At 37.8% G+C, this 11,726-nt stretch overlaps 1 protein-coding gene across 1 annotated transcript in view; it reads right to left on the bottom strand.

Annotated features, from left to right (window-relative positions):
- Itga8 (integrin subunit alpha 8) overlaps positions 1-11,726 on the bottom strand; it is a 165,092-nt gene that overhangs the window by 117,410 nt on the left and 35,956 nt on the right. The window contains exons 3-6 of the mRNA XM_055593745.1: positions 10,553-10,653; positions 7,922-8,045; positions 2,835-2,896; positions 1,595-1,640 (exon numbers count right to left, since the gene is read on the bottom strand). Coding sequence (XP_055449720.1) covers positions 1,595-1,640; positions 2,835-2,896; positions 7,922-8,045; positions 10,553-10,653 — 333 coding nt within the window. The remainder of the gene's footprint in view (positions 1-1,594; positions 1,641-2,834; positions 2,897-7,921; positions 8,046-10,552; positions 10,654-11,726) is intronic.

The following is an 11,726-nucleotide window of genomic DNA, read 5'->3' as shown; positions in this document are numbered from 1 at the left end:
ATATATATATATATATATATATATATATATATATATATATATATATAAATGTTTTTATGTTAAAAGAACTTGATGGTTCTCAAAGGTCATATATTTTTGCTAGTGCCTATACAACCAAAGTTTTTTTGCATTCCAATACTATTTTGTTGTTGGTTTTTTTTGTTTTTTTTTTTTGCAATTTTCTTAAAGTACTGAGCTCAGTTAAAGTAAGGATTTAATAAATCTTTGAGCCATTTATATTTATTGTAAAACTATGATAATAGAAAGCAGCTATGTCCAATGAGCTTTAAAATTTCACCAAAAAAAGAAGACCACCAACATTGATTGATAAGAACCTTGGCTCATCTCTCTCAAAGTCACTGTCAGAAGTCTGAAAATATGATTGTATTTGGAACATATATCAAAATACATCATCATCTGTAAAAGTCCAAGCATCCAGATATTTGTTCGTGGACAGCTAAGGGAAAAATGTCATCTCATGTTCTTTGAGACAAAGCGAGAGAAATGCTTTTGAAAACATGGTACTTAGTGTCAAATTTAAAGCTACCTTATTCTTTGGGAATTCCAAGTCTCTAGGATTGAAGTCCAAGAAAGGAATAAAACCCAGTCAAACTGGGTTGTGAATATTTTTATGTGATCTGGACCAATGACCGCTCTGATATCAAGACAGATTTACATGGGAATTTATAAAGACTATCTGCCGAATTTGCCAAATTTCTCTGACTTGTAGCTCAGTTTTCCCCTTCTTTGTCTTATGTCCTGACAGTTGCTAGTTTTCATTAGCTGAGTCTATAAATGTCTTAACTCTCTGTAAGACTTTAAATTCTGTATCTCGGGTAAGTTTTCCTGTGTGCTTATTATTATTTCACTTGACATATTTTTCTACTTTAAATGAAGGAAATAATTACATGAAATTAAGCCAGATTAGAACAAAATATTTATACACATAAAATAATGTTCAGTTTACAGCAATCTCTGGCATAAGACATATTCTTTTAAGTTTATAAAATAACTTTAAGAAAATAAAATATTATTTGATATCTTTACATATGTCAATAAATTCTAATAGTAGCTTCATATACAAAATAGTCATAAATCTATATTTCTGAATATTTCCCACTTGGCTCAATTTTTAGAAATATTTATATGTGTATGTTATGGGGTTGGGGACAGACGCTCTACACCCATGTGTGAATGTACACCCCATGCATGGAGACTGGAACAGCATTTCAGGTGACCTATAGATCTGGCTCAGTGAGAGACCCTGACTGTAGGGAATAAGCCAGCAAGTGCTAGCCTGGCCACAACAAGCCTTTGTTCTCAGTTTGTTCTCCACCCCAGCAAGTCTGTGTTCTCAGTACAGTATCTCCGGCATCTAATAAGAAGCCTGGCATAACCTCAATAAATTCTTGGTAGAGGAATGAGTATCAGGATGCTTTAGAAACACAGTTTACACAACAAAATGCAAATCACAATGATCTTCAGTCAAAAAAGTGTGAGCAGGGGGTTATAGTGCCCCTTAGGAAAAGCCAACACTTGATGTCTCATCTGTTTCTCTGTGTAACTACAAACATGCCTCTGATATGGAACATACCTTGCCAGTAAAAGCTTCCGGGTCCTCCCACTATAAGGTCTCCATTCTGCAAAACAGAAGCATCGAGGGAACATATGAACAAGAAGCCAAGTGTTTTAAGGGAGCCGAGTCACTGCTAACAAGCATTGCCCCCAACGAAGCATTTCTCGTAAAACCACGTTTTCTTAAAGAGGTCCTTATGCCTGAGGGCTGGAGGGCCTTTCCTTTTCTTTTCTTTCCTTTTTTTTTTTTCTTCTAATTCTTTTGTGTGTTGTGTTAAATAATTTTAATCTGACTCAGGCACTTTGACCTGGCTCCCTTGAGAGCATATAAATTTGGGGGAGGGGGAATGGGGGAACTGCTGTTTTGAAAACCTTGGAAAAAATTCATTTCAATTATTTTCAAGGCAACAGGGATGTCTTCTTTAAAAATACATCTACTGCCAGCAAGATGGCTCAGGGGGTAAGGGTGCTTGCCAGCAAGCCCAACAAGCTGGATTTCATTCTTGAACTCATGCTGTAGGAGAGAACTGAGTCCCTAAAGGTGTCTTCTGAGCTCCCACTCACACAAAAAAGGGGCTTCTCTCCAAAATGCAAATAAAAAAAAATAAAATAGTTTTTTTTTTAATCTGCAAACCCATCCCCCTTCAAAAGAGAAAGCAAAACCTCTAGGTTAGCAAATGCAAGCAGCTTCATTCTCTAGCTTCAGTCTGTAGCTTCCAGAAAAATATCAAAGCAAGCAATCATAAAAAAATGCAACGAAGCAGTAGTGAAACAGAGCACGTGCATATGAAATTTCCCAGTGCTGATTTCAAAAGCACAGAGCCATTTTCCTTCACATGTGTATCGAATGCTCTTTGCTTTCTGAGGGGGCACGTAAATTTTAATATGAATAGTAAACCAAGGCAGCCAATTCCAGCTGAGTGATAAGGTGAACAACAAGTCGATAGATTCTTGTGGTCTTTGCAAAAATGAGTTTTTGAGATTTGCATCTGAAAATGAGTAATACTGGTGATGGGAAGGACGAGTTTCTTCATCTCATCTGCTTTTCCATACAGTTATCGTGTGCATAAATGTATATAGAAATAGTCATCGGGAAAACAAAACAAAAACCTTCCAGGAGAAGTTACCAGACATGACAGGCTCCCAAGCCTTGTCTGGTTATTATTGTTTGAGGGGCGGGAAAGACAGGAAATAATACAGTAGCAACAACAACAAGAAAATTCATCCCACACTGCATGCTGAGGGACCGAAAGATTCACCTTATAGAAGTCTAGACTAAAGCCTGCTTGGCAGTAACCTTGGCCTTCAGGATCAGCATTGCCTGGAAAGATCAAAACATATACCGATTAGGTCATTTCTGGGGAATATTTTATAAGCAATGAAGATTATTCTGTTGTTTCCCCAATATACCATTGAGTTAAAGAGACCAATCTGTGTTTTATTTTAAAAAACGCATTTCAGGAAATATTAAGTATATTTCCATGTATTTTCTGATCCTGAATATCTCGCTCATGCTGTGGTGAGATCAGCTTGAGGGGGTGATTATTCCTGGGCTGTTGAGCACAGATCACACAAACCAATCTCCGGTTGGGGGACCCATCAAAGGATGGGTTTATGTTGGGGTGTACGCTCATATTCACTTCTAAAATAAAACTTCCATCTTCTGATTGTGTTCCAAAATGCCCATGTGACAGAAGTGTTCACTTTGCCCATTCCTGACGTGTCCACCATTTCTTCAGTGACAACTTGAGGTGATACCTTCCTGGAGAGAGTAACAGCAACAACTCCCTTCTCATTCTTCATGTAGCCCAGGCTGGCCTCAAGCTCTCTATGTAGCTCAAGATGAGCCTGCACTTGTGAGTCCCCTATCTCTACCTCCAGGGTGCTGGAATTACAAATGTCTGCTACTTCAGCCAGCTGTGGTGCTGAGACCAAACCCAGGCGACTGCTGGGCAAGTTCTCTGCCAACTGAGCTGCATCTCCAGCTCTTTAGTAGAAACGTAGTTTTAAATTATACTAGGCTAATTTGAAAATTGCATTTCTGATTTTAGTGATTTCACAGGGACCTTGCAATGCTAATGTTGGCAGAAGAAGAAACCCTCCAATAATGGTCTATTTTATATTCTCTCGACTATCTGAAGAGCCACTGAGGACCTGTCATACAATTTTATAAACACATTTACTCCCTGTAACCTGTACTTTGAAAGAGGTCCTAGAACTTCTAACAGACTTGAATTGCATTCAAAGTAGTTAAGTAGGGGAATCTCAGCTATTGAGTAGTTAGAGAAGAGCTTACTGACAATTACATGTTCTGCCGATATCATTCAAGCCGTGCAAAGGAGCAAACCTCGCTGTAGGAAATGCTGGTAGGCTGGGCATGCCTCTGTTTCATTAGACCTCTGAAATGGATCTGGCTTTTCCGGCTTCCTAGAACACTGTCCATTTTCTTTCTTCCAGCCACTTCATCATTAGTTTCAGCTTCTCCTCACTAAATCTGTGCAGGCACCCATCTGGCCTATCTGCTTGCTTTCTGTTCTTGTAGTTTTGTTTGTTTGCTGGGAGAGACTCTCACACAGCCCAAGCTATCCTGAAGCCTACCATGTAGCAGAGAACAGCCTTGAACTCCGGATCTTCCTGTCTCTATCTCCCAGTCTTTGGGTTACAGGCATACGTCACCACACCTGACCATGCTCTCTTGACTTTTAAAATAGTTTACTAACCCCACAGAGTATCTTTTACCAAACTTGTTCCTTCATTTACAACTGTGTGTTAGGACTTACGGTTATGAATTTTGTAAAGTTCCCTAAAAGCTCATCTTTTTTAATCTCAACTAAATAATCTCAATTTACGGAGTTGTAATTTTCAAGAAATCTAATGGTATAAAATTTATACATATTCAGAAATATACATGAATGTATGATGTAATCTATGTGAACTCATGTGGATTTCATTAATTATATTTAAAAATTATTTACAAAAACAAACCTTCTTAAAAATCCACTTTTGAAATTGCTTCTCTATTTTTAATATTGTAAATTATTCAGAAGGGCAGAAACCTGGCCATTCTTTACTTTAAAAAGGACGCTGAAAAAAAAAATCTCTAACTGAAAACAAGTCATTGAGAAAATAATCAACTTTCAAGGTTTGTTTTGAGTAGCAGTTAGAGAAGAGTGGGTGTTCTTTGCTCTGCAAGCCCAGTTCCCTTCTCTCATTGAATTATAATTTATGAGGCCCAAAGGAATTTTTCTTCCTGGACCCTCGCAGTGTCTCTAGACGTTATGCCCTATTATAGGCTCAGGCATCTAGGGATGTGTGCCATTCATTTTCATCCGCCGCCTGTGGTTAACAGCTACAGTGAAGTTGAAGGGCTGTGAGAAGCACCCTCACCTGAATTATGAATGGCCGCAAGAGCAGAAGGCATGCCATTCAGACGCACATGCAGGCTACCGCCGCATTGTTCCCCGTGGCCCCAACTCCGCTTAGAAGTAATACAAGACACTTCTTTCAGTTCTCTTTTGAAAAAGATATTGCTGATATTCCTGCTCTGGGATATTGACCATATGCTCACGAACAAGCAGGCTTTGTGTTCGTGGACCATGAGCGTCTCAGCCTTGACAGGAAGCCAGCTCTTTGACTATTTTGAAGAGGAGGAAGTGTGAGTATATGAAAAGTGTAGGTATGCCCTACAGCCAAACAGCTCCTAGCAAACTATTTCACAGCTCCACTATTTCATTGGCTCTGCAGATTTCTACCTGGGAAAAAGGAGAGCAAAGAAATGGGCATGATATGTGCCCACGGAGTTCAAGATTCTTGGGTACTATAATTTATAGTTTTAAATTATATATTTAAATTATGGTTCAATCTCATGCTGAAACAGGCTCCTCACAGGCTGAGGTTCTGTGGATAGTGTCTTATCCAGGCTTTCGGGATACAAGGTCATAAGGCATAAGGGCAGAATGAGAAGTAGTGACAGGTTTCACAAAATGAACTTCATGACAGCCAGAAGATTCTAAGTCATCAGAGTCAATGGGTATGTGAAGAATGCCATCATTTGCTGCTGTAGAAAACATCTCCAGCAAACAGCGAAGAATAGAATATGCATAGACGTAAGTGTTGATGAGAAGGCTGACATTGAATCTTTTCAGTGCAATAATGTCAGCCTCTTATCTGGTGTGGACTGTGGCCACATCCCAGCTTTTACTAGTGTTGGCAATTCTTCCTTTCCTACTCCAAATGTCCTCTTCTAAGAAATCCTTCCTGTCACCCTTTCTGAAGAGTTTCCCTTCTCCTGGTCCCTCCGGACTCAGGCCACTCCTTCACCTCGTCCATTAAATAGATGATACATAATTATTTATTTATGTGACATTTTACTAAATATTATGGTATTGTGAGTTTATTGGTTTGTTCCCTCTTTCTTCCATTATGCCCATTCTTTGGACACAGTTTGCTTTCTCTAGTTCCTTGACACACTTCTTGCACATAAAATACTTGGTGCTAACGTGGTCAGTAAACAACGTTGAATAAATAATTGTATCTCATTCTTAACAAAGAACCTTAATTTTAAAGCTATTTTAAGATAAACTCCTTAATCTCAGATATTTATCCAGCTCACACCTAGAAAACCATACTCTGTTTCCTGCCAAAAGCCTCTTGAAAAGCTCTTGGGTTTAAAAAGTTCAGGGTTAGTTCAGAGCTGTAAATCCCAGTGGCTTCTTTATGAACCCTTTAAAGACCCTGATACATTCTTTATCTTCACTGTTATATTCTGATTTGCTTACTATCTTTCCCCAAATTGACCTTGAACCTAAAAAAATGTAAGTATGGAAAAGAGGAAATTTTATTTGTAGCTTTTGGGACAATCTATAATAATTTCAGACTGAGTCTTTAAAAAAATAATTTTCTAAAATAAGTTACTTTGATTTTCTCTGTAGTGACATTTTCCTCTTTACAATGTGTTCCCATTAGTTAAAAGAATAGTAACAGAAAGTTCTTTTGTTGCTTGTTCATATCTCCCAGTGATCTACCAAAACAACTTGAAAAAATAAAGAAGTTTACAAAAGACTTTCCAGCAGATAACTGGTAATCAAACATCAGACATGACTTCCCAAATTGGACCTCAGCAGCCCTTAGATGGCACTCCGATGTTTTCTTTAAAGGCTACTTTAAACTGGTGTGGGGGAGTATGCCTGCTGTTAGATTTTTGGAGGCTGAGTCAGGAGGATCAGTAATCCGAGGTCAGCCTGGGCTTGTTCAAAACCAGCATAAGAGACGCAGATGGGATGCTGTCCTGGGAAATTTCTAGGACGGCTAGATGACATTTGGAGTCTAAGTGGACAGAATCTTAGAGGGTAAAGGGGGTTCAACATTTTAAACAGAAAGTGTGATGTGTAGATAACAAGTACAACGCTGCCAAACAAAGCAACACCAATTAGGAATGAGGGCTATGTAATGCTGCAGTCAAAAATGATCTCAGTCCAATCATCCTAGCTGATATTACTGCTTCCTTAAACAAGTACAGTAGCTAGGCAGCATCCTGTGGAGCAATATGTGGGGATTTTCAGAAGAAACTGTCAGCTAGGAGCCAAACACAAGGAACCAATCAGTTCTACCAAATACTAAATACAGTCTAAAAACTGACTTTTAAACACAGAAGAGTCAGTGACATAGCTCACATATGTGTTCCTGCTGACAAGGCTGATGACCCAAGTTCCATCCCAAAGACTCACATGCTGGAAGGAGAGAATCAACTTTATATTGTCTGACTACTACACATGGGCTTTAGCATGCATGCATGTATGTACATACATGCAAAATACATACATTTTTAGAAGTTAAAAAATGTGGTTGTTTGAATGAGAATGGCTTCCATAGTCTCATATATTTGAGTGCATAGTCCCCAGCTGGTGGAACTGTTTGGGAAGGATTAGGAGGTGTGGCCTTATTGGAGAAGGTGTGTCACTGGGCCTGGGCTTTTAGGTTCCAAAAGCAAAGCATTCTAAGTTAGAGCTCCTGTTCTCTCAGCCTCCTCCGTGAGGATCAGTTGTAAGTTCTCAGCTGCTGCTCCAGCACCATGCCTTCCTGCCTGCTGTTATGCTACCATGACAGTCATGGACTTATCCTCCAAAAAGTGAAAGCTCCAATAAACTTTTTTCTTCTGCAAGTTGCCTTGGTCAAGGTGTCTTAGTTTCTTATAAAAGTAACTAATACATAAATAAATACGAAATAGATCAGTAGAATTTTTTTAAAATCCTCTTAGATATTAGAATCTTGACTATCCTCCATCACAACTCTCAAGCTTGAAGGCTTTCAAGCTAAATTTCACCATCAAAGAATAAAAATAACTTACTGTTCCGGCACGGAGAATGCTCAGCGTAAGCACTGAAATTCTGAATTGCTACATAGCATGTTCCAACTGGGTCCTTGGCTGGATTAGGTTTCAGAGTTCTCCAGTGATACAAAGGAGCACAGGCCTGTGGATATCAAAGGCAAGAAATTCAGTTTTGATGTAGGTTTCTCAAACGATAGCTTGATTTGAATTGTTGACTAGTACTCTGTGGCTATACCAACCCTGAATGCACTCGACTTGGTCTGAATTGGTGAGTAGTGTAACAGAAGTTATATGAAATTATGTTAAATTGTTGGGTAAACTAATTGGTCCACAGAATGTTCGTGAGTATCTCAGTAGCCAGAGTCAAACTTCCAAAACTAATTTTTAACATTAATTCGTTGAACAAGTTATACACACTCTACATAAACAAGGAGATGATCCGATCTCATGGTTGAATTTTTAATTGAGTAAAAAGTAGAGTGGCAAATGAGAAGCATTTTCTAAAAGCCAAAAACTCACATTTTCTATTCATTCTTTAAAAACAGGTGAGGGGAGAGCTATAACATTCAAATAGTGACTGAATTAACACCATGTCTTAAAATCACTCATCTCTTCCTTTGTCTGGATATTAATATTTGAAAATGGCTTTTAAATCAGTGGATTCATGCAGGTTTGTAAATCTCCGTTCTGTGGACTACCATAATTTATCACTGAAGTTGCATCTTATAAATTTTTAAATAAAGACTGCTATGTAGGAAGGCTACCTTCTTAGCATAGCAGTTTTTACTAGTTTGAAGATAATTGTTTTTATTCATGGAAAAACTGGAAGTCAAAGAGCATTGAGGACAGCAAGCATTCAAAGGGCACATGCTAATGACAGACAGGCACATATTTAAGGTTCTGTGACCCGATGGGAAGTAACCCCATACTCTGACTTTGCATGCTCTGGAAAATTTATTCTGACATATTCCAGTGACCACAGATAATCTTCATGATGGGGGTGACCCACCCTAGTCACTCCATAAATACATGTTTAATTCTAAATTGGCAAAAATTCTGCAGCTTATAAGTAAAACATCCCATGATCATTTCCAGGTAAACCCTGAGAAGAATGCATACCACACAAACATTTACACACACATTAAAGCCTTGCATAGAATTTGCTTAACTGCTGGCCACACTAAACATAGAACTTCCTTAATAAATGCATGCCTAATGAAATTAAATTTATGCACTCTATAGAAGCTTAAATACAACTGTCTATCAGATTATTATGAATTAGCTTTTACATGTTAGAGTTTGTGGTATGTAATTTGTCATACCAAATATTGATTTGATGACTTGCATACATGTTCTAATTTTAGGATTCTGGCAAAATCAAAAACACACTTTTTAAATTATGTCTTGTGATGCCATTTCAAGTAATATATTAGGGTGAAATGAGAGAACTGCCTTCAAATTAGCTTGCTTAGTATCAGGAGTTTTACCAGGAAAAGTTAATTTAAACAATAATAAGAAAAGTATGTTTCACTCATAGCCCAATCTGGTTTCTTCTTCTTCTTTTAATTAATCTGTTTTTCAAACTTCATTATAAAAAAAATCAGGCAGATAGAATAAACATTACACAGCAAAATTAATGAGACCCAAAGTCTGTACATCTCAGTGAGAGCAGCTGTGAGCTTCACACTGGGCTTCACACTTTGACTACTGAGTGTGTTTTAGGCACTTATCTACCACCAAAAATGAAAACTCTGTGGCAGAATTAGAACTAGAAAAACTAGAAAAAAAGAAGATTTGTATCTTCTTTCATGATTTATGTCCAACACCTGCACTGAGTCCTTTTACAAACTAAAAACAAAAAAGAAAACAAAAAATAAAACTGCAGACCTATTAAAAGTCATTTATCTCTCAATAGTTTAGGCACATATAATTCTTTACCCAATAAGAGAACAAAAGCAAAATTACAGCATTGGAAAGATGAGGGATTCCAACCTAAACCTGGGACTGCTTGCTGGGCAATCATGGCTCACACCTTTGATCCCAGCATTGAGGCTGAGTTCTGTAAATTTGAAACCAACCTAGTCCGCAGAGGTAGTTCTAAGATAGCGAGGGATACACAGAGGAACCCTGACTTGAAACACCAAAAAAAAAAGAAAAAAGAAATTGCTTACTTTAAAAATCATTAACAAATTCAGAGAAATTGCCAGTTGGTAGTCTTTAAAGCTCTTACTATTAAGAAAAACCTTCCCTCTGTTCTAAAAAAGATACCACAATAGATTAACATTTAAACAACTCTGGAGTGTTTTCCCTGTACCTATTTTTCTCTGGTTCAACTTTAAGTAACCTTTTAATTTGCTCTTAAGCAATAAAGTATCTACCTGTTCAAGCAAAGCTTTTAACTTTCGATCTTTTAAAGTGTTTGAAAATTTCTAAAGTTTTTGAAAAAAAAAGTCATTTCCTATAACTTTAAGCACATTAAAAAATAGGTTCTTTAATTGCAGTCGCTGAGTGTCTGGTTTTATGCACCACATTTCTCTAAGCTGCCAGTAAGTCTATCAACATATCCCTCTAGAGAAGCACCTGTGTACATCAGGCATTTAAATTGTGAGGTGCACAAAGCAAGCGGTTCCCCAAGCCCTGCATACTCACCACGACTTTTCCTCTGTGAGCTCTGACTGTTGCTCCAAACCATTGGTTTGACTTAAATTCTATAGGTTCTTTGGTTCCATTAACTCTGATTTTCCTGTTGTCTGACAAGAAGGATGAATTATGAATAGTTTATGAAGTATGGTAGTTAATTAAAATATAAAGGAATAAATTTATACATTAAGAAACCAGAAATAAAGGAATACCAATCTTTCTTAAACTTGTCTAGAAAGTTGAAAAGGAGAAAATGTTTCCAAGGGCTAGAATTATCCTGATATTAAAGCCAAACAAGGATTCCATGAGAAAAGAAACCCATGCCAACATTTCATACGTGTAGACAAAGCATTGCTAATATTCAGCATTCTTTCATGTTAAAACTCTCAATAAGTTAGGAATGGCAGGAAGAACACAGCAGAGGCCATCCATCACAAGCCTATATTTAGTATCATATGCCAGGAAGAAACTTAAAACCTTACTCTAGGATCAAAAACAAGAAAGCATGCCCTCTCCTTTAGCTTGTTTGTGTGTGTGTGTGTGTGTGTGTGTGTGTGTGTGTGTGTGTGTGTCTTATCTCTGTGTGCACATGCGAACAGTATCCACAGAGGCTGGAAGAGAGTGTCAAAGTGTCTGGACTGGAGTTAAGGCAGTTATGAGCTTCCCTGTGTGGGGGCTGGAAATTGAACGTGGGTCCTCTGCAAGAGCAGCAAGTGGTTTTAACTGCTAAGCCATCTCCAAAGACCCCCCCGCCCACGTAGATGCAACATAATATTAGAAATGCATAGGATTATAAGACAAGAAAAGAACGAAAGATATCGAAATCAGATAATGTACAGATAATGTGCTCTTCTAGGTGAAAAACCCTAAACACTCCAGAAAACAAACACCCCACAAAACAAAAACCCAAATCATTAGAAATAAAAGTTTGATAAAATTGCAAGAAACAAAATTAGCAAACAAAATTCAGAGGGCTAGGGATGCAGAGAAATGATAAAGTGCTTGTTTTGGTTATGTAAAGCCCTGGGTTACATTACTAGTAACACACGTTCATGGACACACACACACACACACACACACACACACACACACACACACACGAAAGAGAAAGAAAGAAAGAAAGAAAGAAAGGGAGGAAGAAAGAAAGAAAGAAAGAAAGAAAGAAAGAAAGAAAGAAAGAAAG

The sequence above is a fragment of the Psammomys obesus genome, unplaced genomic scaffold (assembly GCF_907164565.1).
Source record: "Psammomys obesus unplaced genomic scaffold, mPsaObe1.curated_primary_1811, whole genome shotgun sequence".
NCBI lineage: Eukaryota > Metazoa > Chordata > Mammalia > Rodentia > Muridae > Psammomys > Psammomys obesus.
Note: the sequence above shows the minus strand (reverse complement) of the source record. Positions and strands in the feature narration are given on the sequence as shown.